This window comes from Canis lupus, chromosome 5, assembly GCF_048164855.1.
Source record: "Canis lupus baileyi chromosome 5, mCanLup2.hap1, whole genome shotgun sequence".
In the NCBI taxonomy this organism is placed as follows: domain Eukaryota; kingdom Metazoa; phylum Chordata; class Mammalia; order Carnivora; family Canidae; genus Canis; species Canis lupus.
This window is the reverse complement of record NC_132842.1, coordinates 55,337,517-55,365,091: the sequence shown is the minus strand read 5'-3', so window position 1 is coordinate 55,365,091 and position 27,575 is coordinate 55,337,517. Positions and strand designations below refer to the sequence as shown.

General features: G+C 35.6%; 1 protein-coding gene across 4 annotated transcripts in view; it reads right to left on the bottom strand.

Annotated features, from left to right (window-relative positions):
- Positions 1-27,575, bottom strand: part of BDP1 (BDP1 general transcription factor IIIB subunit) — an 89,353-nt gene that overhangs the window by 58,432 nt on the left and 3,346 nt on the right. For 3 of the 4 annotated variants that reach the window (XM_072826746.1, XM_072826745.1, XM_072826743.1), the window contains exons 2-11: positions 26,889-27,165; positions 25,196-25,305; positions 23,834-23,893; positions 21,967-22,095; positions 20,633-20,766; positions 19,467-19,561; positions 12,155-12,209; positions 8,537-8,680; positions 5,375-5,656; positions 3,104-3,251 (exon numbers count right to left, since the gene is read on the bottom strand). In XM_072826746.1, coding sequence (XP_072682847.1) covers positions 3,104-3,251; positions 5,375-5,656; positions 8,537-8,680; positions 12,155-12,209; positions 19,467-19,561; positions 20,633-20,766; positions 21,967-22,095; positions 23,834-23,893; positions 25,196-25,305; positions 26,889-27,165 — 1,434 coding nt within the window. The remainder of the gene's footprint in view (positions 1-3,103; positions 3,252-5,374; positions 5,657-8,536; positions 8,681-12,154; positions 12,210-19,466; positions 19,562-20,632; positions 20,767-21,966; positions 22,096-23,833; positions 23,894-25,195; positions 25,306-26,888; positions 27,166-27,575) is intronic. The other variant, XM_072826744.1, reaches the window with a different exon arrangement.

The following is a 27,575-nucleotide window of genomic DNA, read 5'->3' as shown; positions in this document are numbered from 1 at the left end:
CTATGATCCATCTTGTACCATGTTATTAAAAACTGTACCTTCAGGAGTGCCTGAGTGGCTTGGTCTGTTAAGCATCCAACTCTTGATTTAGGCTCAGATCATATCTCAAGATCATGAGATCGAGCCCTGAGTCAGGCTCCAGAATGAGCATGGAGCCTGCTGACAATACTTTACTATAGGGAACAACCTGAGGGTTGCTAGAGGGGAGGTGGACTGGGAATGGGGTAATAGGGTAATGGGCATGACTCCCCACCCCTCATTTTTTCTATTGTCTTTTCCCAACTAATCAGTAAGAGCTCTTTAAGTATTATTTTTTGATTAGATATTACCCATAAAACATCCCAAACAGGGAACCCTGGGTGGCGCAGCGGTTTAGCGCCTGCCTTTGGCCCAGGGCGCGATCCTGGGGACCCGGGATCGAATCCCACGTCGGGCTCCCGGTGCATGGAGCCTGCTTCTCCCTCTGCCTATGTCTCTGCCTCTCTCTCTCTCTCTCTGTGACTATCATAAATAAATAAAAATTAAAAAAAAAAAAATCCCAAACAGTAGCTTGTCTTTCACTTTCTCTATAAAAACTTTTACCAAATATCTGAGTTTACTGCAATCAAATTCGTCAATTTTACCTTTTAAAGTTTTGCTTTTTATATCTTAAGAAATCCTTGACTTTAGAAAGATACTTCCCAACACCTTCTCTAAAAGTTTTAAAGATTTGCCTTTTACGTGTAGCCTTTAATCAATCAGAAATTTAGCATGCAGGGTGAAATAAGGATCTAACATTATTTAGTATTACTTAATATTAGATAGATCTAACATCTAATGAATAGTTCACTCAATCTTCATTCACTAATTTCTACTGCTATCTTTGCTATGTACAGATTCCTACATTTTATTCCCTAGGTTTTATATTCAGTTTTCCTGTGTCAATTTGTCCCTGGGTCAGTAATACACTGCTATAATTACTCTAGCTTTTTTTTTTTGTTTTTTTACTTTTAAAAAATATATATATGTTTTTACTCTAGCTTTAGAGTATTAATGTATTTCCTCCTCAGAAATATTGTTTTTCAAATTGTATTTACTACTCATGACCCTTTGCTCTTGTGTGATTAATAATTTTAGAATCAGCTCATTGTTTTATAAAACCAGTTAGGATATTAGTCACTACAGGGTTGTTTTTCCCCTAAAAAAAAGGCATAGTATCTTTTGCATGTAGTTTATGAAATTAGTTGTATCTCTGAAGTCATAATTTAGATGTCCATCACTTAGCAAATTAAGGACCCAAGGTCCATGGCTCAGCTTCAAAGAAACTATTAATCTTCCAAACTGATGAAAAAACTAGCACAAAGAGACAAGTGGGACAATATCAAACTAAACAGCTTCAGCACAGCAAAGGAAATAATCAACGAAATCAAAAGACAACCTATGGAATGGGAGAAAATATTTGTAAACTATCTGACACAAGCTTAATATCTAAAATATAAAAGGAATGCTATAATTCAATTAAAATAACCTAATTAAAAATATGAAAAGGAAATGAAGAGACATTTCTCCAAAGACAACACACAAACAGCCAATAAGTATATGTAAAGATCCTCAATATCACTAATTAAGGAAATGCAAATCAAAACTATAATGAAGGGGCACGTGGGTGGCTCAGTGGTTGAGCACCTGCGTTTGGCTCAGGGCGTGATCCTGGGGTCCTGGGATCGAGTCCCACATCAGGCTCTCGGCAGCAAAGAGCCTGCTTCTCCCTCTGCCTGTGTCTCTGCCTCTCTCACTCTGTGTCTCATAAATAAATAAATTAAATAAAAATATATACATAGCAAAAACCACAATGAAGTATCACCTCACACAGGTCTGAATAACCGTTTTCAAAACACAAAGAAAATAGAAAATAACAAGTATTGGTGAGGACATGGAAAACTGGTATCTGGGACACCTGGGTGGCTCAGCAGTTGAGCGTCTGCCTTTGGCTCAGGGTGTGATCCCAGAGTTCCAGGATCGAGTCCCACATCGGGCTTCCTGCATGGAGCCTGCTTCTCTATGCCTCTGCCTCTCATGAATAAATAAATAAAATCTTAAGAAAAAAAAAAAAAGAACTGGTATCTCTGTGCACTGCTGATGGGAAGGTAAAACAGCATAGCCACTGTGACAAAGAGCAGGGAGGCTCCTCAAAAAATTAAAAATAGAGGGATGCCTGGTTGGCTCAGTCGGTAGAGCATGTAGCTCTCAATCTTGGGGTTGTGTGTATGAGCCCCACAATGGGGGTTGAGATTACCTTAAAAAAATAATAAAATATCAAAAAATTAAAAACAGAACTATATGATTCATCAATCCCTCTTCTGGGTATTTATCTATAAGAAATGGAAATAAGACCTCAAATAGCTATCTGCATTCCAATGTTTATTAGAGTAATATTTAAAAGAGCTGAGAGATGGAAACAATCTAAATGTTCACTGACAGATGAAAGAATAAAGAAAATGTGATACATGCACACGATGGAATATTATTTAGCCATAAAAAAAGAAGAAAACATCATCATATGCTGCAACACAGGTGAAACCTGAAAACATTATGCTAAGTAAAATAAGCCAGTCAGAGGCACCAGCATGGCTCAGCTGGTTAAGCATCCCACTTCTGATTTCAGCTTAGGTCATAATCTCAGGGTCATAAGATCAAGCCCTGTGTCGGGCTCTGTGCTGAGAGTGGAGCCTGCTTGGGATTTTCTCTTCCTCTCTCTCCACCTCTAACTTGTGCCACCCTTGTGCAAGCTAGGAAAGGAAAAGGAAAAGGAAACGGAAAAGGAAACGGAAAAGGAAAAAGAAACCCATGCAAACACTAACAACCATAAGACAACAGCTGTAGCAAAGTAAGCACGAAAACAAACAGCAATATCAAATAACACACACGAATGATAAAAGGGTGATTTCATCAAGATACAACAATCTTAGATATGTAGGTACCTAACAGGAGCTTCAAAAGACATGAAAAAAAAAATTGAGCAGAAAAGAGTAACAGGCAAATTCATAATTAGAGTTGGAGACTTCACACTCCCCTCTCAGTAACAGAAGATGTAAACGAAGCCAGTAAGGGTATAGAAAAATACCTTGATAAAAGCATAGGGTCAGTTCTGTTCTCAGCCTTTTCAATGGAAGATAAATCCACAATGTCATCAATGTTTTGTATGCAAGGAAGTTTCTGTTCCTTATTGCCTTCATCTTCATTTATCTCAGGCCTTAAAGACTGACCTTTATCTACAAATACAAAATGCATGTTATTCTAAAAAATGAAAACATCTACCTTTTTTTTTAACGTCTACCTTTTAAAGCATAAATGAAGTTATATAAAATGGTCTTTTTCCCTACAAATTATTCATCCATTCCACATTTAAGTTCCTATATGCAACGCAGAGATTTTTAGAACATTTTTTTTTTTAAAGATTTATTTATTCATTCATTCAGAGAGAGCGAAGAGAGAGGCAGAGACACAGGCAGAGGGAGAAGCAGGCTCCATGCAGGAAGCCCGATGTGGGACTCGATCCCCGGTCTCCAGGATCACACCAGGCTGCAGGCGGCACTAAACCACTGCGCCACCGGGGCTGCCCGATTTTTAGAACATTAATGAAAAGTTAATCAACATAGAACTGTGTAAGTTGTAACTGTGTTTTGAGAATCAGCCCAAATTCCCTCGGTAGTCTGCAGCATTTTCCTTTCATCTTCCTTAAATTTTAAATGGTTAAATTGACTTCTATATAGATGGTTAGGAAGCTACAGGTGGACTTGCCTATTCTCCTTCTGAAGAATCGTAATTAATAACACAGGAAGAGCTATCATTTATTACTTACTAAGTGATAAAAATTTTAAGTCCAACAAATGCATTATCTCATTTAATACTGAAAATAGACCTATTAAAAGGTGTTAAACCCATCACAAAAAAAAAAAAAAAAAAAAAAAAAAACCATCACAGAGAAAAAGAACCTGAGTTCAAGATCTTAGCTGACTTATCCAAGGTCATAATTAGCAAATAAAAGAGCTGGAATCTAAACCAAGGTCTATTTGATTTCCAAAATCCAACTTCCTAATTACTGAGCTTTTCTGCTTTTTATGTAATATCTTTAATAGAAAAAAACACAAAAAAGAGGGGCACCCGGGTGGCTCAGTGCTTGAGTGTCATCCTTTGGCTCAGGTCGTGATCTGGGATCAAGTCCCACATCAGGCTTCCTGCATGGAGCCTGCTTCACCCTCTGCCTATGCCTCTGCCTCTCTCTGTGTCTCATGAATAAAATATTTAAAAGTGAAGGAAGAGAAGGAAGAGAAGGAAGAGAAGGAAGAGAAGAGAAGGAAGAGAAGGAAGAGAAGGAAGAGAAGGAAGGAAGGAAGGAAGGAAGGAAGGAAGGAAGGAAGGAAGGAAAAGAAAGCTTATTCTAGTAGTTCTTTTAGAGAAATTAAACAACTCATTGTGGACTCTGAGGTGCTCTGTAGAGGCAGAACATGAACACCTATGATTTATTAAGAGACACAAGCAATATACAGCTAACTATATACACTGTTATGATTTCTAATCACTGTTTGGTTTTAACTAAAAATAAAAAATAAAAAATGTGGGGATCCCAGGCTCCATGTGGGGAGCCTGCTTCTCACTCTGCCTATGTCTCTGTCTCTCATGAATGAATTAAAATCTTAAAAAAAAAAATCAAGACCTAAGATCAAGACCTGAGCTGAAATCAAGAGGTAGATGCTTAAATGACTAAGCCACCTGGGCTCCAGAAACATATTTTAGGGAAAATCTCCCCAGTTTACTTGGTTTCCTTACCACTCGACAATAAACTTCTTTCCTTTAAACTAAAAACCAGGGATGCCTGGGTGGCTCAGCGGTTGAGCATCTATCTGTCTTTGGCTCAGGGTGTGATCCCAGAGTCCCAGGATCGAGTCCCACATCGGGCTCCCTGCATGGAACCTGCTTCTCCCTCTGCCTGTGTCTCTGCCTCTCTTTCTTTCTCTCTGTGTCTCTCATGAATAAAGTCTTTTTAAAAAAATAAAAATAAGGGATCCCTGGGTGGCTCAGTGGTTTAGCGCCACCTTCAGCTCAGAGCCTGATCCTGGAGACCCCGGATTGAGTCCCACATCAGGTTCTCTGCATGGAGCCGGCTTCACCCTCTGCCTGTGTCTCTGCCTCTCTGTGTATCTCATGAATAAATAAATAAAATCTTAAAAAAAAAAAAAAAAACCCAAGGATTTAACACAGTAACATGAATATAAAATACAAAATTTAAGCGTTATTAGTTGCTACTACCCAGCAGTATTTAAATTACACATCATACTACAATACACATCTTCTTAAGTAATACAGGGACTATTAATATATTTAAAAAACTTACTTTTGCATTTTTCTCCTGTAGAATGACCTGATTGAACAGTGGGACTTTCTGGAAGATTTTTTACTTGTTTGCCAACTTCATCCTGATTCTTTCTTCTTCTTTTCTTTTGATTTAGGTCTGGTTCTAATGCAATCTGTTCTGAATCCTGTCCTGTTAAAGTCTGAGACTCTTGTTGTCCTTCAACTATCTGAGCATCCTTTTGAGATGGTTCTGGGTCTGAAATTTTGGTGCTCAGAGATACATCTGGATCATCATTTCGTCCTTCGCTGGCAACTTTTTTCGCTTTGAAAATAAGAGATGTTGTTATAAACATAGAAATAATCTACAGAAAAATTCTTAAAGATGGAGAAGATAAATACTCGAGGATATGTGGGCAAAAGTTTGAAGACAACCTAAAACAGCCAACTGGAAATGACTCAAGAACCTTTAATATACTTATGCTATAAAACTTCTCACAACAAATAATGAAGTATACTTATAAGCAGTAACGTAAAAGATTTCAAAATCTATAGTTGCACAAAAAACTCAAGCTGCAGAAGAAGATATACATAGTATGATACCATTTTTATTAAGCAAAAATAATTACATATCTCTAAGACACACATACACTTGAACAGAAGTGTTTACTCATAGTTATTCCTAGAAAATCTGGACAATTTTGAGAGCAGGATACAATAGAGAATTCAACAAATTTATTTTCCACATCATTTATTTTTCAATGAATAATCTTTCTAACAAATATTTTTAAACCATTTCTAGTGCCCTTTTTATGAAGGGATATTAACAGTTAACTGTATCAAAAGATGAAAACAATAAATTTTTAAAAATCAAGTAAGAAAGAGCACCATGGAGACATCAATCAAAAGCAAACTTAACATCACAACCACAGTCAACCAAGACATCTTCTCTAAAAATACTTAATTTAAAAAATAATAAAATTCAATGTCATTTATTTTTGCTCAAAAGAAAAAAAAAGCCATAACAAGATTTTAAAACTGAAAAGGTAACACTGGATTCTCTATCAGAGTAATAAACAGTAATTTTGAAATTATGAGACTTACAATAATATATCTCAAAATTCTCACATTAAGATACAATGAGTTATGTATGCTATCACCTGTAATAGGATGATGTTAATATATCTATTTTAATATATCTATCTCCCATAGCCAAATATAGTAAGTCAAAGAAACGACTAAAGAATGAAATAATTTTGTAGTTACCAATACTATTTTTTAAATGATACAGACATCAAGCTCCAGAAAAAAGAAATGCTGGATTACTCTGTGTAGAAGAGAGTTAATGCAGCAGACCTCACTGCTATCCCTTCAAAGACCTGCTTAAAAGGTTGGCCTTTGGGCTGTGCCTAGAAAGGTAAGGTCAGGAGAATTCACAAAAGTGGTTCACTGTGCCTCAAGTGTTCATACTGGGCAGCCCCGGTGGCTCAGCAGTTTAGCGCCACCTTCGGTCCAGGGTGTGATCCCGGAGACCCAGGATCCAGTCCCGCATCAGGCTCCCTGCATGGAGCCTGCTTCTCCCTCTGCCTGTGTCTCTGCCTCTCTCTTTCCGTGTCTCTATGAATAAATTAATAAAATCTTTAAAAAATAAAAAATAAAATAAAATGTTCGTACCAACAATGTGGTTTATGCCAAACAATTATTTTTGTTTTGCGAGTTCCAAATTCCTTTTTTTTTTTAAATATTTTTTTTAGTATTTTTTTAATTTTTATTTATTTATGATAGTCACAGAGAGAGAGAGAGAGAGAGAGAGAGAGGCAGAGACACAGGCAGAGGGAGAAGCAGGCTCCATGCACCAGGAGCCCGACATGGGATTCGATCCTGGGTCTCCAGGATCGCGCCCTGGGCCAAAGGCAGGCGCCAAACCGCTGCGCCACCCAGGGATCCGAGTTCCAAATTCCTGTATGTACAAGGCAGAGACGGTGTCTACATGACCAGTGTCCAATAAAAATCTTGGATATTGAGTTTCTTTCTTTTTTTTTTTTTTTTAAAGATTTTACTTATTTATTCATGAGATATATATATAGAGAGAGAGATGGAGAGGCAGAGACACAGGCAGAGGGAGAAGCAGGCTCCATGCATGGAGCCCAACATGGGACTCGATCCCGCGTCCCAGGATCACGCCCTGAGCTGAAGGTGGCGCGCTAAACCGCTGAGCCACCGGGCTGCCCGGATATTGAGTTTCTAACAAGCTTTGCTGATAGACAACTTGCTACATATCTCTTCATGACTTGCTGCTATACAAATGAAGCACATTCTGCGTGACTCTAGGGGAAAGGACTCTTGTAAGCTTGCACCTAGATTCCCCTAGACTTTGAGCCACATCTTTTCTGTTGATTTTATTCCATATCCTTTCACTGTAACAAATCTCAGCTGTCTGTATAACCATATGCTGGATCTTATGAGTCTACTAGCAAAAAATCAAACCTAGCAGTAGTCTTGCAGACCCCCAGAGCAGGCGCTTACGGCCCCAGGTTCAAGTCCTGCCTCTGCCACTACTAAAACTGTGAGACACAAGGAAAAAGGAACAATATCTCCAGGGCTATTTCCAAGTGACAACAAATGGAAAGGGTCTGGAATGCAGACTACCTAACATACAAAATTCTCTACAGTTCCATGATTCTTTAAAGCTCTAGAATATAACCACTGTCCTCTTAGATCACAATTCAAATAATTAAGAAATTATATGTTTAAAAATAGTAAAACCTACATATAAACAAGTTTCTACCTAGTATAGGTCAACATTAACCCTTAGATATAAATTGTACTCAAACAATACAATTCAGTCAAAAGCAGAAGTATCGGAGTTCCAGTTTTTAAATATTAGAATTTTGTACCAAGTTTTATAAAGGAAAATGACAGTAAGTAACCAAACATGACACCTCCAAATTCCAATGCTCTTTTACTAGCTACAACTACACTCTAGTTCAAGAAAGATGTACAAATAACCCCATCATGCCAATCATAAAATTTACAAAGAAGTACTATTTTGGGCCAGATAACCGAAAGCCAAGAAAAATCAATTCTCCCCTATTGGATGCCCTAATGATCTCAACTACCTGAACTACAAAGGAATGCTCAAGACTTGAGTGATAAGACTCTAAGTCTATTATTAAGTAATAGAACACACTTTCTTTTACTCTACCTTTTACATTTTTCCGTGGTTTAGAGGATTTCTTCTCCTTTACGCTCTGATTTTTAACAGATTTTTGTTTTCTTTTCTCTTCTTCAGCAAGAACTTTCTGAAGCAAATGAGCAAAAAAATCGAAGTCAAAAGGGCGCTTTTCCTCTGTTTAAAAAAAGAAAGAAAAAGAAACTTCAAGTTTTTATTTTTAAAGAAGAATTTAAGTATCATGATATGACATCAAAAGCAAATGGGCTTATGAGCAGGAGAATGGATAACCAACTCTAGTCACTATACTACAGTCAAACAAAGGAAAACTGAGCAATAAAGAGGAATAAGCTGCAGTAGTTTAAAAAAAAATTAAAAAGGGGGATCCCTGGGTGGCTCAGCGGTTCGGCAGCTGCCTTTGGCCCAGGGCGCGATCCTGGAGTCCCAGGATGGAGTCCCGCATCGGGCTCCCGGCATGGAGCCTGCTTCTCCCTCTGCCTATCTCTCTCTCTCTCTCTATCATAAATAAATCTTTAAAAAAAATTAAAAAGGAACTACATACTGATATAAGTGATATTGTAAGAATCTTAAAAATGCTAAAAGAAGTCAGATATAAAAGAGTACAAAAAAATAAAAATAAAAAAATAAAAGAGTACATAGTGTACGATGCCATGAATAAGAAGTTCTAGTACAGGCTAAGCCAACTAACCTATGATGATTCAAATAAAAACGATGGTTGCCCTGCATCAGGATGGCTGTGGAAACTGACTAGAAAGGGATACAAGGGGCCTTTCTAGAGTGGTGAAAATGTTTCATACCTTTGTTTCAGGTGGTGGTTACACAGGTATACTCTTTGTCAAAACTCAAAATATAAATTGCACTGTAAGTATATTATCAACCAACTTTAAGACAACTTAGATGACTAATTCCTCAAAAGCCTCTCCACCACCACATGGCCTCTGTTCATTACACCCCTTTCACTATTTACCCATGTATAAGCAAACAAGTAAACAAATGAATTGCGATCAGAATCACATTTACTAAATACCTATCAACATCCATTACATAAGGAAGAGCCATGAATGGGGTGCCTTGCAGGCTCAGTCAGGAGACTGAGTCATGTGACTCTTGATCTCAAGGTCTTGAGTTCAAGGCCGTGTTACGTGTGGAGCCTACTTTAAAAAAATTTTTTTAGGGATCCCTGGGTGGCTCAGTGGTCTAGCGCCTGCCTTTGGCCCAGGGTGTGATCCTGGAGTCCCGGGATCGAGTCCCACATCAGGCTCCCTGCATGGAACCTGCTTCTCCTTCTGCCTATGTCTCTGCTTCTCTCTCATGAATAAATAAATAAAATATTTTTAAAAAAATTTTTTTAAAAAGGAGAAGGAGGGATCCCTGGGTGGCGCAGCGGTTTGGCGCCTGCCTTTGGCCTGGGGCGCGATCCTGGAGACCCGGGATCGAATCCCACATCAGGCTCCCGGTGCATGGAGCCTGCTTCTCCCTCTGCCTGTGTCTCTGCCTCTCTCTCTCTCTGTGACTATCATAAATAAATAAAAATTAAAAAAAAAAAAAAACATTTAAAAAAAAAAAAAGGAGAAGGAGAGGAGGAGAACAAGACGGAGGAGAGGAAGAGAGAGCCATGAATAAATCAGGAATCAAAACATTACAGGAGTCAAATCTTTGTCTAACATCTACATCTAAAATTACAATGAATGTAGAGAAAATTATGTTCTATACACATAAGCCCCAAGATTGGTTTAATTCCAAGATGGTTACAACATGGCCTCAAAAACATATATATATCATAAAAAAGTAAATTAGCCTCAAGAAACCAACCCCAAACCTGGGATTCCTGAAGGCCCTGATTATTGTGGATTCAGCCTTTTTCTGTTCTGACCCTCCACAACAATGATTCTGAAAAATACAGCATTAAAATCATTCTCAGAGGATGGGGCACCTGGCTGTGACTCAGTCAGTAGAACATGCAGCTCTTAATCTTGGGGTTGGAGTTTAAGCCCCACGTTGGGACTAGAAATTGCTTAAATAAATAAACTTTTAAAAAATAAAATAATTTTCAAAGGAATTGAACACAGAAGTTATAAAAGAAAAAAAAATGGGGGACTTAATTTTTTTTAATTTTCCACTACAAAGCACCCAAATCAGTGAATGTAGCTACAATAACGGTTTTAACAATGGCTCCACACCCCATAAAGCCTTTACAGATATATGGATTCTTTTTTTCTTATAATGCACTGAACATAATACACAGTTTCAGGACCACCTCTCCAAAATGGAGAGGGGTGAGGACCAAAACAATTCTTCCAGGAGCCACTCCAGGAAGGGTGTCCCTGAGAATCCCGTACAACACTGGGTGTAGAGTCTAGTCATCTACCTTAGTGTCTACTCATAAAGTAAACACACATGCTATATAACATCAATCCTCAGTAGAAGTTTTGTTCTCAGATTAGCACTATAGCAAATGGACATGGAGTTCATTTATTTATAATGAAACATTGAGAACTGTCTTCCACACAAAGAATATAAGTACTACTTTATTATTTTTTTAAATAAGTGTCAAATCTTTTTTTTTTTAAGTTTACTTTTTTAGTAATCTGTACAGCCAACATGGGGCTCTAAGGCATGATCCCAAAGTCAAGAGTCACATGCTCTTCTGACTGAGCTAGCCAGGCATCCTTATAGGTACTATTTTAAACAATGCATTCAATTTTGTTTTGCTGTACAGATCCCTTAACGTTTTCCTCTGGACTCAAACAGACAAAAAAAAAGTTAATTTTAATGAGGCTATTACTTAAAAGCTGAAAAATGTATAGCACTCTTTCAAATCAGGTCAAAATTAAAATGCCATCTTTTCAGAGAAAACTTTCCTGACCACTCAATCTATACATCCACTCTTCACTCCCTCTTCTTCTTCTTAGAAATTACTCACTTTCTGCAGTTAACCATGCTTATTTTCTCCTCTCAGCTATCTAAAACAGGTTTCTCAAATGCCCTGTTTACCATTACATCCTCTGCCTAGAACATTAAGTAGCACACAGGAGGTGTTCAGTATTGTTAAATTAATGAATGACCACTAGAAGGAATCATCTATAGTATAAGTTCTTCAGAAACAACTCCTTGAATACAGATCCCTCAAAAAAAAAAAATTAGAAATGGTGTCTTCAGGGACACATGGATGGCTCAGTCAGTTGAGCATTCAACTCTTGATTTTGGCTCAGGTCATGATCTCAGGGTTCTGGAAGGTAGCACTGGGTTAGACAGCTTGAGATTCTCTCTCTCCCTCACTCTCTGCCCCTCCCCTAGAGAAGCTCTCTCCATCTCTCTCTAAAATAAATAAATAAATCTTAAAAAAAAAAAAGAAAAAGAAAAAGAAATAGTTATCTTCAGTTCCTCTAACTTCTGGAACTCAGAACTCGGCTTACTTGGGCTTCCTGATGTTTTAGCTAATCCCTTGCCTATAGATCTGTTATCAGCTCCCAGACCTGCACTGCTGAAGAGAAAAATCTCCAGTCTCATTCTTCCTATGACAATAAAGAGACAAAACAAATCTAAAACACAATGAATCCAAAGATAAAAGATTGGTCATTTTTTAAGATCTCCAAGTGATAATGTTTCAAAAGAGGTCTTAATACTTACGAAAGGCTTTGTCTATTCTCCATCCATTTGTTTTCTCTTCACGTTTAAATTTATTCTGTTAATAAAAGAAGACAAAAGCCTATAGTAATTTTCTCCCATTAAAAAAGTGAAGATTATAGGGGTGCCTGGGTGGCTCAATGGTTAGGCATCTGACTCTTGATTTCTGCTCAGGTCATGATCTCAGGGTCATGAGAGAGAGTCTCATATCAGGCTCTGCACTGGGCGTGAAGTCTGTTTGAGATTCTCTCTCACTCTCCCTCTGCCCCTCCTCACTCACACGTTTTCTTTCTCTCTCTCTCTCTCTCAAAAAAATAAAAAATGGGACACCTGGGTGATTCAGTCAGTTAAGCATCTGCCTTCAGCTCAGGTAATGATGTCAGAGTCCTGGGATGGAGCTCCGGATCCGGCTCCATGCTCAGTAGGGAGCCTGCTTCTCCCTCTCCCTCCGCCACTCCCCCTACTTGTAATCTCTCTCTCAAATCAGTAAATTCATTAAAAAGAAAAAAGATCTGAAGATCTTCAAAAAAAAGCAGATTACATTTAAAAGTAAGTATTAAAACAAATTCTTATAATAACAAATGGTTCTCTTCTAAATAACGTTTGTGCCAATAGGCAAGCAACTTAAACCTTCAGTGTTTTAATAATAGGGATGAAGATTTATACTGAACTCTTTGAACCTCCTTATAATCAACAGCATAAATCAGCAACGGAAGCTAGATTTATAGAAGATACGAAAAAATAAAGCCAACTAGCCTAGTAACAAATCAAACTATCAATTAAGCTAACTAGTATTAGCACTTTAAAAACTAATATATTCTTCACATCAAGTTAAATATGTTATTATTCTAATGATTTTTATGGCATTGAGGAGAGACTGTAAAGAAGCAAAATAATTTTTAGTAAGGCTAAGTTTATCTTTTGAGTCTTCTTTATATTAAGGCACATTTCTTGATTTTCTGAAAATAAACGATCACACCATTCTAAGTTGCACTCCAGATTACTTTCATTAAGATGGAGATGGTTAAAGTTTAAGGTTCAATCAATCCTGAAGTCATTATGAAGTGTGAGAGTATACACTTGTGTTTGAGAATGTCTAATCATGCATATATATCCTGGAGAGAAGAATCACCAATTTCTCTAACAACTTCACAGGATTTTAATATCTTTTTATCTAATTGTTACTCTTTTTTCCCAGTCTTTTCTTCATAAATCTTACTACCAAGTAACATACAACTTTTCAAAAATTATCATCTTTCTCCTACAAAGATATTATTCTTTAAACATCGCCTTGAAAAAAAAAAAAAAAAAAACTCCTTGAAAGTTACTTCCACAAATGACAGGCTATCATCACTAAATTAAATATTCTAGGAGAAATGTCAGTAAGCTTTAGGTATTATTCAATTTTAAAACAATATTGCAGCATATTTTACCTAAATGGGAATATAATTGATAACATTTTAAGACATTTTTAAAGAATGTATTATTATTCATTGAATTTATAGACAGAAACTCTTCCAGACTAAATTCCATGATTGTAAAATAAATCCCATTATATCCAACCCTAACACTGATAAAATAATTGGTTATAGACTTACTCAACACATCCAGCCACACCAAAAATTACTTTACCACTGAACAAAATAAATGAATCAACTATTTCCAAACCCTGGACAATAGCAAGAGCAAAACTACAACCCCATATTTCCGGAGAGAACGGAAATACCTAAGATGTACCAACATTCACCCTGGCTCTCTGACTGGGCTATATTTCCTAAACAGTGAAGAGGAAATAAAGGTCAAAGAGAGGAGAGCTCTCACTGAGCTAAGGAAGTAGAGAATCATTAGGAATTCTAGAAAGACTGCTATTTAAAAGGGGAGCCTCCCCGGTGCATGGAGCCTGCTTCTCCCTCTGCCTGTGTCTCTGCCTCTCTCTCTCTCTCTGTGTGACTATCATAAATAAATTAAAAAAAAAAAAAAAAAAGGAAATAAAAGGGGAGCCTCACAAGCCCAGGAGAAGTATCTCATGGGTCCTTATTCTACATCTGGGTTCCACATGCCACAGCATGTGGCCTAGTAGAGAACTCCAGGAATGAGAGCATAACACACAGAGGTAACAGAATTCTAGCCCACACAAATGGAAAGTTAAAACCCAAACCTTTACTTCAGATACCAGAAGAGCCACCTCTTAGAGATAAGGACCAGTCTTGGAGCAGCCTTTCTCAACTGGGGTTCTAGCCATGAGAATTAGACCCTAATCCCCTATAGAATACACTATATGTAATGAGTCACCTTCTCTTCCATGCACCTAGAACAGTACTAATATGACAGTCCTTGGAGAACTTAGAAAAAAGTAATTCAAATTCTTTTTGATGGTTCAGATGAGAAACCCAGAATAAGGATCAATCTAGATTTGCCTTATTAAAGCCTAAAACCAAGCCTTGACAGGAACAAGGAGAGCTGGGAAGACATTGGCTGCCTTTTAGAATAAAATTTAACACTCCTTAAAGGAAAAAAACAAACATAATTCAGACATTATCAAATATATCATCCACAATGTCTAGTACTCAATTTACAAAACTCCATAACATGAGAAAAGACAGAAAAATGTGATACACGAGGAAAAAAAAGGAGACTCAACAGAAATAGATCTCAACATGACATAAACATTGAAATTAGCAGACAAAAAAATTAAAGTAGCTGTTATTAATGTGTTCAATGATTTAAAGGAAAATAACAGAATGAACAGATAGGGAAATCTCAGCAGAAGAAAGGAAACTAAGAAAAATAACCAAGTGGAAATTACAGAAATAAAAAATAGAACATGAGAAACGAACCATTCACTGAATATGCTTATCTGCAGATCAAAGAAAGTAGAAGACAGTCAACTTGTGAATACAGTAATGGAAACTAACCAAGTTAAATACAAAACATAACAACAACAAAAAATCTAACAGAGCTTTAGTAGTACCCTGAAGTATAATCTTATGTACACTAACACACGTAAGTGGGATCCCAGAGAGAGAGCAAAACAATGTATCACACACAGAGGAAGAATAACATAAATATGACCGATTCTTCATCAGAAACACTGGAAGTCAGTGTACAATGGAATGACAATTTTAAAACACTGAAAGGAAAAATCCTTTAATCCTGTTAAATCACTTGGCTATCCAGCAAAATATCCTGCAAAAGTGAAGCTGAAATAGAGACCTCAGATAAATCAAAGTTGAGAGAATTTTTCAACAGCAGATCTGCCTTTCAAACCTGTAAGACATTATAAGCATAAAAAATGGTGGCTAGGGATCCCTGGGTGGCGCAGCGGTTTGGCGCCTGCCTTTGGCCCAGGGCGCGATCCTGGAGACCCGGGATCGAATCCCACATCGGGCTCCTGGTGCATGGAGCCTGCTTCTCCCTCTGCCTATGTCTCTGCCTCTCTCTCTCTCTCTCTCTCTCTCTGTGTGACTATCATAAATAAATAAAAATTAAAAAAAAAATGGTGGCTAAATACTAAACGTGGCTATGTACTAAAACTAGTTTCCTTTTTCTACTCCATTTCCTTTAAAGATAAAAGACTTTAAAATAAGTTCGACATAAAACTAGGTTATGTAAAAAGTGAAATATACAATAGCACAAAGGCTGAAGGGTAAATGGAATATACTTTTAAGAGTTTATTACTTGTGGAATATGAAGTATAAAGAATGAAATTGTACAAAAGAAAAAATTAAATACAATTTATCTGAATAACCCAAAAGAAGGCAGCAAACAAGGAGTAAAAAACAGGATAAGAGGAAAATATTGAGATGGCAGACGTAAACTCAGTCATATCAATTATTACATTAAAGTAAATGAACTAAATTATTACATGGAAATGTACAACAGACATCTCATGCTATTTTTAATCAAAGGTCAACGTAAGAATTCAATTAACATTTTTTCATGCCAGAAATGCAACCTATAACAAAATTAAATTAAAAAGCAGAGCATCAGAACTGGATAAATTGCTGTAGCCACTGGAAAATAGTGTGGATATTCTTCAAAAAAATAAAACAAAATTATCATGATACAGCAATCTTACCTCTGCATCTTTACCTGAAAGAAACAAAATCATCTTCTTGAAAAGATATACTATCCCCCATTCACTGTAACATTATTTACAAAGCCAAGACAATCTAGTGTCCAGTGACAAATGAATAAAGAAAATATGGCATATAGGTGTGTGTATAGGAATATTAGTGGTAAAGAAATCCTTCCATTTGTAACATCGTGAATTGGCACTGAAAACGTTATGCCAAGTGAAATATATCAGAGAAGGACTTATGATGTATTATCAATTCGATAAAATATTAAAAGCCAATGCACTCAAAGAACTTCAATATACATGAACTTCAATATATATTAAAAACTGATAAATAGGGATCCCTGGGTGGCGCAGCGGTTTGGCGCCTGCCTTTGGCCCAGGGCGTGATCCTGGAGACCCGGGATCGAATCCCACATCGGGCTCCTGGTGCGTGGAGCCTGCTTCTCCCTCTGCCTGTGTCTCTGCCTCTCTCTCTTTCTCTCTGTGTGACTATCATAAATAAATAAAAATTAAAAAAAAAAAAAACTGATAAATAGGGTCACCTGGGTGGCTCAGTCAGTTAAGCATCTGCACAGGTCATGATCTCAGGGTTTGGGGATTGAGCCCTGCGTTGGGTCTCCCTGCTCAGCAGGAAAGCCTGCTTCTCCCTCGCCCTTTGCCCTTCCCCGTCATTCGTGCTTGCTCACTCACTCTCAAAATTTTTTTAAATCTTAAAAACAAAACAAACAAAAAAAAATCTTAAAAAAAAACAAAAAAAACTGATAGATATAAACACAGAAACAGGCAAATCTGTAATTATGGTTGCAGATGTCAATTCTTCTCTCAGTTAACTGATAGAGAACTAGATAAAACATCCAACAACTAGAGGACACACTCATTTAAAGTGCACCAGGAATACTGACCAAGATAAGTATAAAAGATTCTAAAATAAATCTCAGAAAATGGAAATCTTACAGATCGTCTTATTTCACACTCACAATGGAATTAAGGTAGAAAACAGTAAGATATTTACCAATGTCCCAAATATTTGGAAATTAACACACTTCTAAATAACTGACATGTAAAGAAATCACAAGGAAGGGGCACCTGGGTGGCTCAGTGTTGAATGTCTGCCTTTGGCTCAGGTCGTGATCCTGGGATCGAGTCCCGCATCAGGCTCCCCACAGGGAGCCTGCTTCTCCCTCTGCCTATGTCTCTGCCTCTCTCTCTCTGTGTCTCTCATGAATAAATAAATAAAATCTTAAAAAAAAAAAATAGGAAAGAAATCACAAGGAAAACTAGAAAATACTTTTAACTTAATAATGAAAAAACAACCTCAAAATTTATGAAATGCAACAAAAGCAGTGCTCAGATAAAAATGTATACCTTTGAACGTCTAATTAGAAAAGAAAAAGGGGTTAAAATCAATTTTCCAAATTTTCATCTTAAGAAGCAAGAAAAATAGAGAAAATTAAAGGCACAGTAAATAAAAGAAAGGAAATGTTAAAGAGTTAAAAAAAATAAAAATACACAAGCAACTAAAAACTTATAGTTAAAAGTCATTCATTAAAAATACTTTTGGAAGTCAAAATACCCTTAGCAAGAAAAAGGAAAAAGAGAGAGAGAGAGAGAGAGAAGGAAAATATCAATTATCAATCAAAGAGGAAAACATTAAAATTATTAGTAAACAGTATGAAAAACTTCATGCCTATAAATTCAGCAGCTTAACATCTAAACTGACACAAGAAACTGCAAATCTAAATATACCTATAGATATTAAAGAAATGGAATGTATAATCAAATTCTTCCTGCAAAGAAAATTACAGGCCCAGATGGTTTCACTGTTGAATTCTATCAAACATTAAAGGAGAAATACCACTAATCTTAAATTTGTTCACATAAAAGAGGGAACATGTTCCAACTCAATTTCTATCCCCACAATAATCCAAAACATTTTAGACAAAGGTATTTAAAAAAACTACAGGAATGCCTGGGTGGCTCAGTGGTTGAGCATCTGCCTTCAGCTCAGGCCATGGTCCCAGGGTTGTGGGATCAAATCCCACATCAGGCTCCCCCGTGACGAGCCTGCTTCCCCTTTGCCTATGTCTCTGCCTCTCTCTCTGTGTGTCTCAGGAGTAAACAGACAAAATGTTTGAAAAAAACAAAATTACAAGATATTTCTCATAAACAAATATGCAAAAAGCCCTCACGAAAATACAATAAAATTAAACATACCAAAGGAATAATAGAATTTTGGTTCAACATTTGAAAATCAATATAACTGACTAGTCCATTTTTACTTTTTACTCTTCTATACTTTTGCCCAAAGACCTGTTGGAACTGCACCAACCTTAGGAGAGGAATCTAAATAATTTGAGAAAAATAGTCTAGTGACAAATTTATCATTAATTACTCAGATCAGAAAGCTCCCTAGACAATCAATTTCTAGCCTTCACAGTTTAACATTTTGTTCTCTTTATAAAGATCAACATTAGGAAAAGAACATAAATAATATAAACAATTCTTCATCTTTTGCAGAAACAGAATAACAATTACACTATACAATGGTCCACTAGTAAAGGATCCATGCCTAGTCTAGTTCAAGAAAAAATCTTTCATAGTATTCTTTTAATTAATGAAGCAAAAAACCCATGGTTGAATAAAGATCTCACCATAAATTAGAAATGCATTACAGCAACATAGTGTGCACTCCAAAAGAATAAAATAGAGAATGCTCATTCTTTCAGACATAATAAAGCACTAACTTGCATCATTGTTGTTAATAGTGTCCCTGACTGACTTAACAAAAGTTAAGGCAGCATAGGAAAACAATGGTTAGATGAGATAATAAGAATTATTTAACTTAGCGTACTTCTCTTCATGCCTTCCTAGGAAATTCAGAAATACATTGTGTTCAGAAGCCATTCTTAACCCAAAAATTCTAGTACATTTATCTTCCCTCTCCAATATTCAGCTCTTCTTTTATCTTATATTTGGTGGTTTTAGGGGTACTCCCTCAAATCCATTTTAGAAATGGGCAAGAAAACAAATAATATGCTAAAGCTAAGGAGACTGTACTCATATTAGAATTGAGTAATACTGCATTACTTTCTGAGCTATGAAAAGGGAAAGATCTACCCAAAACATAGTAGACAACAAGAATTGACTGAGGTTTACATAAAAGTAAAAAAAAAAAAAAAAACCTAGTAATTTTTGGTCCTTTTCCAATCAACAAATATCCTGGGTGTACTTTACCTTAATTTCTATCCTTGCTCTGTGAGGAAAAAGCTGTCCGATCATAGAAAAGTCAGTTCCTACCATGCTGATGGCTAAAAAAAACATATCTGTTTCTGTAAAAATAAAAGATTTACAAAGAATGAAATTAAACTCAATGATTCAGAGGAAAAAAATCTTAGATTAAGTATACATTTTGGGTTAAAAATAAATGAGAGTACTTAATAGTCTTTAGGAAATATTTAGTGAATTTTATTGCAAAGAACTTCAAGAATTTAAAATATTTCTAAATTTTCATACAGAAATTAATATAAGAAATTTGTATACTCATACCAAAGCAACTGGAATAAAAAAAAATAAAGATGACGACAACATTCTGCCTTCTGGTTTCAAAGTGTCCTTAAGAAAACTGTCAGTCACAGTCAGTATATTACTGCTTTAATGGAAGCAACCAAGATGTGCTAATTAGTATGTGTAAGAAAGTAGCTAGAAAAACACACAAGAAACCCAAACAGAATAGGATCGAGGAAGTCAGAGGAAGAAAGCATAGAATCTTTCTTGCTGCCCTCATTATTCTGTTATGTTTTTTTCCCCTCAAATGAATTATTTTTATAAGAATATGCAATACCAGGGGGCACCTGAGTGGCTCAGTCAGTTAAGCATCTTCCTTCGGTTCAGGTCACGATCCCAGGGTCCTGGGATTGAGCCCTACATCAGGCTTTGCTAGCAGGGAGTCTGCTTCTCCCTCTGACCCTCTCCCCTGCTCATGCTTGCTTGATTGCTCTCTCTCTCTCTCCCCCTCAAATAAAAACCGTAAAAATAATAAGCAATACCATTCAATAGGTATTACAGGCTTTTTTAACAGCCTGGTCTTTATTCTTAAAATTTTTATTATGCCATAAAAGTATAACATTATTGAGTATTTAAAAATATTAATTTTCCATAAAATAAGGATTTGACAGAGAGGAATACTCCAGCATGACCATAATGCTAATTCTTAAAAAGAGTACTAAGATAAAGCCAGAGATTTGGTGTTCCAAAGCATTAGGAGAGGGGGTTCCCACTGGAAGGTACCAATAAAATTAGCTAAAGAGAAAATAATATGGCTTGCATTTTATTTACTTTAAGAAAATAATTCACTTTATTTCAAATAAATAACCTACACAATTTAAAATGAAATTAGTTACCTTTATTTGACCATGGTTTAGAATAATAGTTTTTCCTAAAGCTGGAATATGTAGTTGTAGAACCACGCTCAAATATAGGGTCATTTTCCTCAACAACACAGGGTCCTTTTGTCCTTAAAACTTCTACAGTTAAACTGAAAGAAACACATTTTTAAATAGATCTGCACTAAAAACAAGAAAAAAAAATGACATTCGAATAGTTATATTTTGAAATTTACCATGGCAGACTCATATCAAAAGTATAATATATATATATGAGGTATGCATATTTTCTAAGAATCCGCTAATTTTCCCTTAAAAAGTGATTGCCAAGGAATAAAAATAAATGCTAACACTTTCTCAAAATTCTTAACAGCAATATAAAATTTATAAATTATCTTTGGGCCACCAAAAAAATTTTTTGTTTTATTAACTTGGGCATGTCTCCTATATTTAATATATATTTTCATATCATGCTAGACCCAGAAGAATATCAAGAATATAAGCTTAGTAAATTGAACACCAATAAAAAATAAATTAAAAAAAAAAGGAATATAAGCACCTGATATTTATGTTCTATGTTCCTGCACACAAATAAGTTAAATGTTTTTAACTATTTAATGACCAGTATATCATCACAATATAAGAGAAAACACAGAAATAATTACTAATAGGATTGCATTAATGTTTTAATGTTTAATCAAAGAATTTTATATTTATAAAAAAGATATTTTTTATAAAAAAAGATATTTTAACCAACTGTAAGAAGACTTTCTATCACCCTTTTTTATTTACTTACTTATGATTAATCTTCTTTTTATAACATACTTTGGACAAATTTCACAATGCCAAATTTGAAAATTTTAATGTTGTAACTGAGAAATGAAACTACAAGGTGAATTAAACTTTGTCAAAACAGAAATTATAGAATATTAAACCCATGATTCATTGCATTTTCATTACTTATTTCCAGACAACAAAGTATGGTATTAGTTAATAATATGAAAACATGAATTTTGACTTTGAGACTCAATTTTTGATACCTATCCATCAGCAGAGGCCAGCATATGATTAGTTCAGTAGTTCATCTCAATTATCGGTAAAGTTAGTAAAACAATGGTGGTTGGTTAATGGATGATAGGTCAAAAGTACAGTCTTCTCATATAAAACATAGCATAAAAACAGCTAAAAATTATAAATGAATCTAACTCACTTTTCCATTTACAACATCCATTAGAAAAATATAAACATCAGTGTCTAAGCAACAATAACTGATGTGGAAACACTCTCTCTGATTAGACAAAGCACATTTATTCTCAGGTTTGAAACCACAATCTGTGTTTGTTTTAACTTACCTTTCTTCATCCAAAATAATGGATCCATCTTCTGCCACTTTTACTCGAGGAACCAGCAATGGTCCATCATCCACATCATCTTCTGGTACTTCATTATCTGCAGTATCAGGAGTACTCTTACCTTCTTGTCTACCACATGTAAAAGATAGGTTAATTCATATATCCATGACAAGTATTTTCTGAATACTATGAACTCATGAAATAAATTACTTCAAATCCAATATTCTATTTATTTCCAACTTTCCCTAAAATGTAATTAAAGATCCTACCTGGTAAGGACAGGACTAGAAGAATTTCTCTAATTCTATCCAGGAGCATTTATTAAGAACTCTATATTCTCTTTTGAAAATAGAGAATTAAACAGCCTGGGTGGCTCAGCGGTTTAGCGCCACCTTCGGCCCAGGGCGTGATCCTGGAGATCTGGGATTGAGTCTCGCATTGCGTTCCCTGCATGGGGCCTGCTTCTGTCTCTGCCTCTCTCTCTCTCTCTCTCACTCTCTGTGTGTCTATAAAATCTTTAAAAAAAGAAAATAGAGAATTAAATTTTCATTTTTTTAAAATGTTTTTTAAATTTTATTTATTCATGAGAGACAGAGGGGGAGAGCAAGAGAGACAGAGAGACAGAGAGGCAGAGACACAGGAAGAGGGAGAAGCACACAAGCTCCATGCAGGGAGCCCGATGTGGGACTCGAATCCTAGTCCCCAGGATCACGCCCTGGACTGAAGGTGGTGCTAAACCGCTGAGCCACCCAGGCTGTCTAAATTCTCATTCTTTCTGTCTCAACAGAGTATCAGATAAACCAAACAGATATTGGGGAATTAAAAAAAAAAAAAACCTTACAGTTATAAAGCGTTAGTTTCCAGATCATTTATTAACTCTTCATAACAACTCTTGGGCATTGGTATTTTCAAACACACTTGAGGTCTGCAGTAATAAATAATCTTTGCTCTAGATTACACAACAGTAAAGGCATAGCAAGAAGCTAAACACAATTTTCCAAATAATGACTCTGATTCCCAATTACCTTCCATTCAACTACATGGTTTTCCTGGGGTTTCACAGAAGCAAACATAACCTATTAATCTATAAAAATGCAACTAACTGCTAAAGTCTGAGAGTTCTGCTTTAAAACAATATAAGTTCTAAGCAAAATAGCAATCATTACTTAATAACCTTTGAAGTAACAACCAAAAAATCCCAATGTTTCTGGCAATTTTCCATAATCCTTCATCTTGAATTACAAAACTACAGTAACTTCCTAGGAAGCCTCTTGGAGACATTTCTTAGTGGTAAGCTAACATTACAGGGCAGTGTGGAAGGCAACAAGAAGCTCATACCAAAAAAACAGATTCTCTAGTGGCATCAAACTATAAAAAGAAAGGTAAAGAAAAGGAAAAAGCAAAATATATAGAAGCTTGTTTGGATAGACACAGAATGGGATAAGAATGATACATTAAACAACTGGTAACATTTGTTGCCTCCATAGAAGAACAAGATGACCGGAAAACAGTTGGAAGACTTTTCTAGGCCTACTTTTGTTCCTTTTGGGTTTTGTACCATTGTATTATTCTAAAACAAAACAAAATCCTTTTTAATACTAAAAGCTTTAACTGAAATCATATGACTGGTCATTTCCATATATAATACACAAATAGTGTGGACCTTTCATCTTGATTTAAATCACACATTAACTTTAACTCTTGTGATTCTATTTAAATATTCCTAGCACATGTAACTTGACTGTAACAAAAAATATCATTTGATTTCATTTTTTAAAAACTCTACCCACCAAAAAAAAAAACAAAAAAAAAAAAAACTCTACCCACCAAAGATTTTATTAAAAAAACAGTAAGATAAAACACTTACTCTCTTGTCTGGACTGGTGTCAATGATTTTTCAGTTTTCTTTTCTTGCTCCAGTGAGGAACTAAAAAAAAAAAAAAAGAAAGAATATTCTTTTTTAAATATGTAAAAGATTTAATATTTAACATAAAAAATATTTTAAGGTAATTTACATCATGCCTATTCCATCCAGCAACAGAAAAAGAAATTTTAACTTACTTTTTATAAAATGATACACCATAACATCATTATTAATGACAGGATGGTCCAGGAGTCAATTTCTTAGTCAAAAACCTTTATCTTCAAGTGTAAATAATATGCAACAGCCTAAGTAAGTAATGTTTTTACTCTCCACTCTTTAGTAAAGGGAGTCTCTCCCAGTCCTGAGGCCTAAAGCAACTTACATGGCTTGTCTCCCAAATCCTAGACGTCAAATAACTCAAAACCTAGGTGTTTGGCCCTTCCTTCAATAGGCCAAAGACCTGATAAACCTGAAAAAGCCTACAGTGAAAACAGGCTACTATTCCTACATCATCTACAAAACCACCAAACATAACAATGAGACAGGCTAACTCTGACTAAAGAAGCTTTGTTCCGGGCCCTTGGGTGGCTCAGTTGGGTGGGCATCTGCCTTCAAATCAGGTCATAATATCAAGGTCCTGGGATTGAGCCCCAAGTTGGGCTCCCTGAACCCGCTTCTCCCCTCCCTCTGCCTGCCGCTCCCCATGCTTGTGTGCACGCTGTCAAATAAATAAAATCTTTAAAATTAATTAGTTAAAAAAGCTTTCTTCTTGGAGGATTTGTTAATCAAATGCCACTATAATTAGGAGATAGGACATAAAAATTAGACCATTCCTTTAGAATTGGGTTATATATAGTATATAAAGAATGGAAACCGTAATAGCAATTAGAGAAAAGTTGTTTAGTTGGTCTTACACAGCTTAGGAATATAATGAAACTTATTTTTAACCTCAGAGGTGATGGATACCAACCCAAGAAAGAAGTTACCTGAAATACCACTAAACTTTGTTAAAAAATTCTACCTAGGGCAGCCCGGGTGGATCAGCATTTTAGCGCCGCCTTCGGCCCAGGGCATGATCCTGGGGACCCGGGATTGAGTCCCACATCGGGCTCCCTGAGAGGGGCCTGCTTCTCCCTATGCCTGTGTCTTTGCCTCTCTCTCTCTCTGTCTCTGCCTCTCTCTCTCTCTCTCTGTGTGTCTCTCTCATGAATAAATAAAATTAAGAAAAAAATTCTACCTAAAAGAACATGGTATGTGCTATAAATTTTGTCAACACACTTTTAGAAAACACGGAAACTGTACTCTAAAAGTGGTACTTACATCACAACACACGCAAAGAAAGGAAAACAAGTAAAGTTTACTTACGTCATTGGGTTGTTATCTGGCAGGTAATATATGAAATCTCTCATAGTCATTTTTGAACGATCTGGTGGCTTCTGACTTTCATTTATGGCATATTTGTTTTTCCATTGCTTCTAGACACACAAACACAAATGAAGACCTACTTTTATTTTACAAATATAGAAGAAATTCACATGTACTAGAATGTAAGGTATAGCCCACTATTGCATTCATTCCAAGTGATTTGTTATTCCTACCATAATCATTCATAATTTAAGGAAGAGTTTTCCTAAACTGAATATAAAGAAGTTGTAGAACATCAAGAAACCTTAGAAACTGGGGGATGCCCGGATGGCTCAGTGTTTTAGCACCTGCCTGTGTGCCAGGGCATGATCCTGGAGTCCCGGGATAGAGTCCTGTATTGGGCTCCCTGCATGGAGCTTGCTTCTCCCTCTGCCTATGTCTCTGCCTCCTCTCTCTGTGTCTCTCATGAAGAAAAAAAATAAAATCTTTAAAAAAAAAAAAAAAAAAAAAGAATAGAAAAGAAACCTTAAAAACTAAAGTGTCTAGGACTGGATAAAAGCTCATTATATAAAAAAATAATAAAAATAATAATAATAAAATAAATAAAAAACCCTCATTATATAAAATCACCCTAATGTCTTCTAACTACAATAGTTCACTGAGAATTTATAAACATATAGCTTTTGTTGACCCTGTAATGAACTGGATTTCTGTGAATTTTATGAAATTCTTGAAGGAAATTTTTAATTTTTTAATTCCCCAGAACAAATCTACCTAAGCATATTCTATAAACATAGAACATCTTGAAACACTTAGATTTTAGAGGTTATACATTCAAAACCCCTTGATGTTTGATAAAAAGCAAATAACCTCCGTGAAGCTATTTCTGTGTAAAAAGTGACGTCTACTTCACAAATATGATAGAATTAAATAACAAACAAAGTACCAGACTAAGTGTCTTCCTCTTAATTAAAAAGGGCATCCTATAATAAAGAGCTGACATGTGTTGGGTTCTATTTGCCAGACACTAGTCTAAATATGTTTGACATGTATTAAGTCATCTAATCTTTACAACCCTCCAATAAGATACATACCATCCTCAGTCTTACTTTGCAGATGAAGATACAGAAAAGTTAATTAAATGCACAGGTCCCATAACAGGATGACTCTAAGATTCAAATCCTAAGTATTTAACTGTAGACTTACATGTTCACTATTGGTACCATGTTCTCTCAGAAAAATCCATTTTCAAGGGTAAAAAGAAGATGGACTCTACTATACACATACATGCAAATTCTTGCCGTTTATAATTTCCATATTGCCACCTAAGAAAATATTACGAATTCACGCTGCTCAAGTATACCTATCTTAATTCAAATTAATATAACTCGTGTCACTTAGGACATCATGAAAAATCAGATTAAAGGCTTAATTTATAAATATGCTTTGTATGCTTTCCATGTGTCTGTGTGTACACAACTTCTATCTGTGGCCTTCACCAAAAACAATAAAGATATAGATGAATATATAAAAATTAACATACTAGAGAAATTAAGTCTATTGTTCTTATTAATCAATTAACGAGATATTGATTACGCGCCATTAAATGCTATAGATATTTTTTCTCCAAATCATGCCTGACGAACATATAAACGGAATTCTAGCCAAGAAAGTAATTTTTTTTCTCCCTTACCTTCTCTTTTCTCAATTCTTCTTTTAACATTTCTCTTAGTTTCTGAGCTTTATAAATTCGGTATCTGTCTGAACATGGCTGTTTCTCTTTTGTTAAAACAGGATTTGGCTGTGGAACTTCTTGATTAACTGTAGATAAGGGATGAGATTCTGAAGGAACACTGACACCAGGCTTAACCAGAGTAGGAGGACTTGATATTCGCTTTCTTCTCTGTGAAACAGTAGAGGAAGATTTACTGGATTCTTCAACATAATTCTCACTGTCAGTCTTTTCATCACTGTTGAAATTTAAAAAAAGAAAAAAAAGGGCACCATGGATCTTTTATATTCTAGTTTCAAAAACTAATCTAATGAAAATCTTTTTTTTAATCAAATGAAAACCTAAAACAGTAAAATTTCATTATCAAAAAAATCAGTGACTTGAGATACAGATTGACGACTGCAATAAAAATTGTATTTAGTAAATGTTTTTAACAGATATGTAAATTCTAAAAAGAGACTATTAATCTTTTTTGAACTTCAAGTCCCCTAGGGCACTAGAACATATAATTTCATGCTCGTGTTAACTCCTTCAAGAAAAACAAAAGGCCAAGTTACAAATTAAAGCTTAATCACCCTATTTTGAATCATGAGATAACTGACAATCATTTTTCTAGAAAGTTTATACTGACATCCCCCTGAACTGATC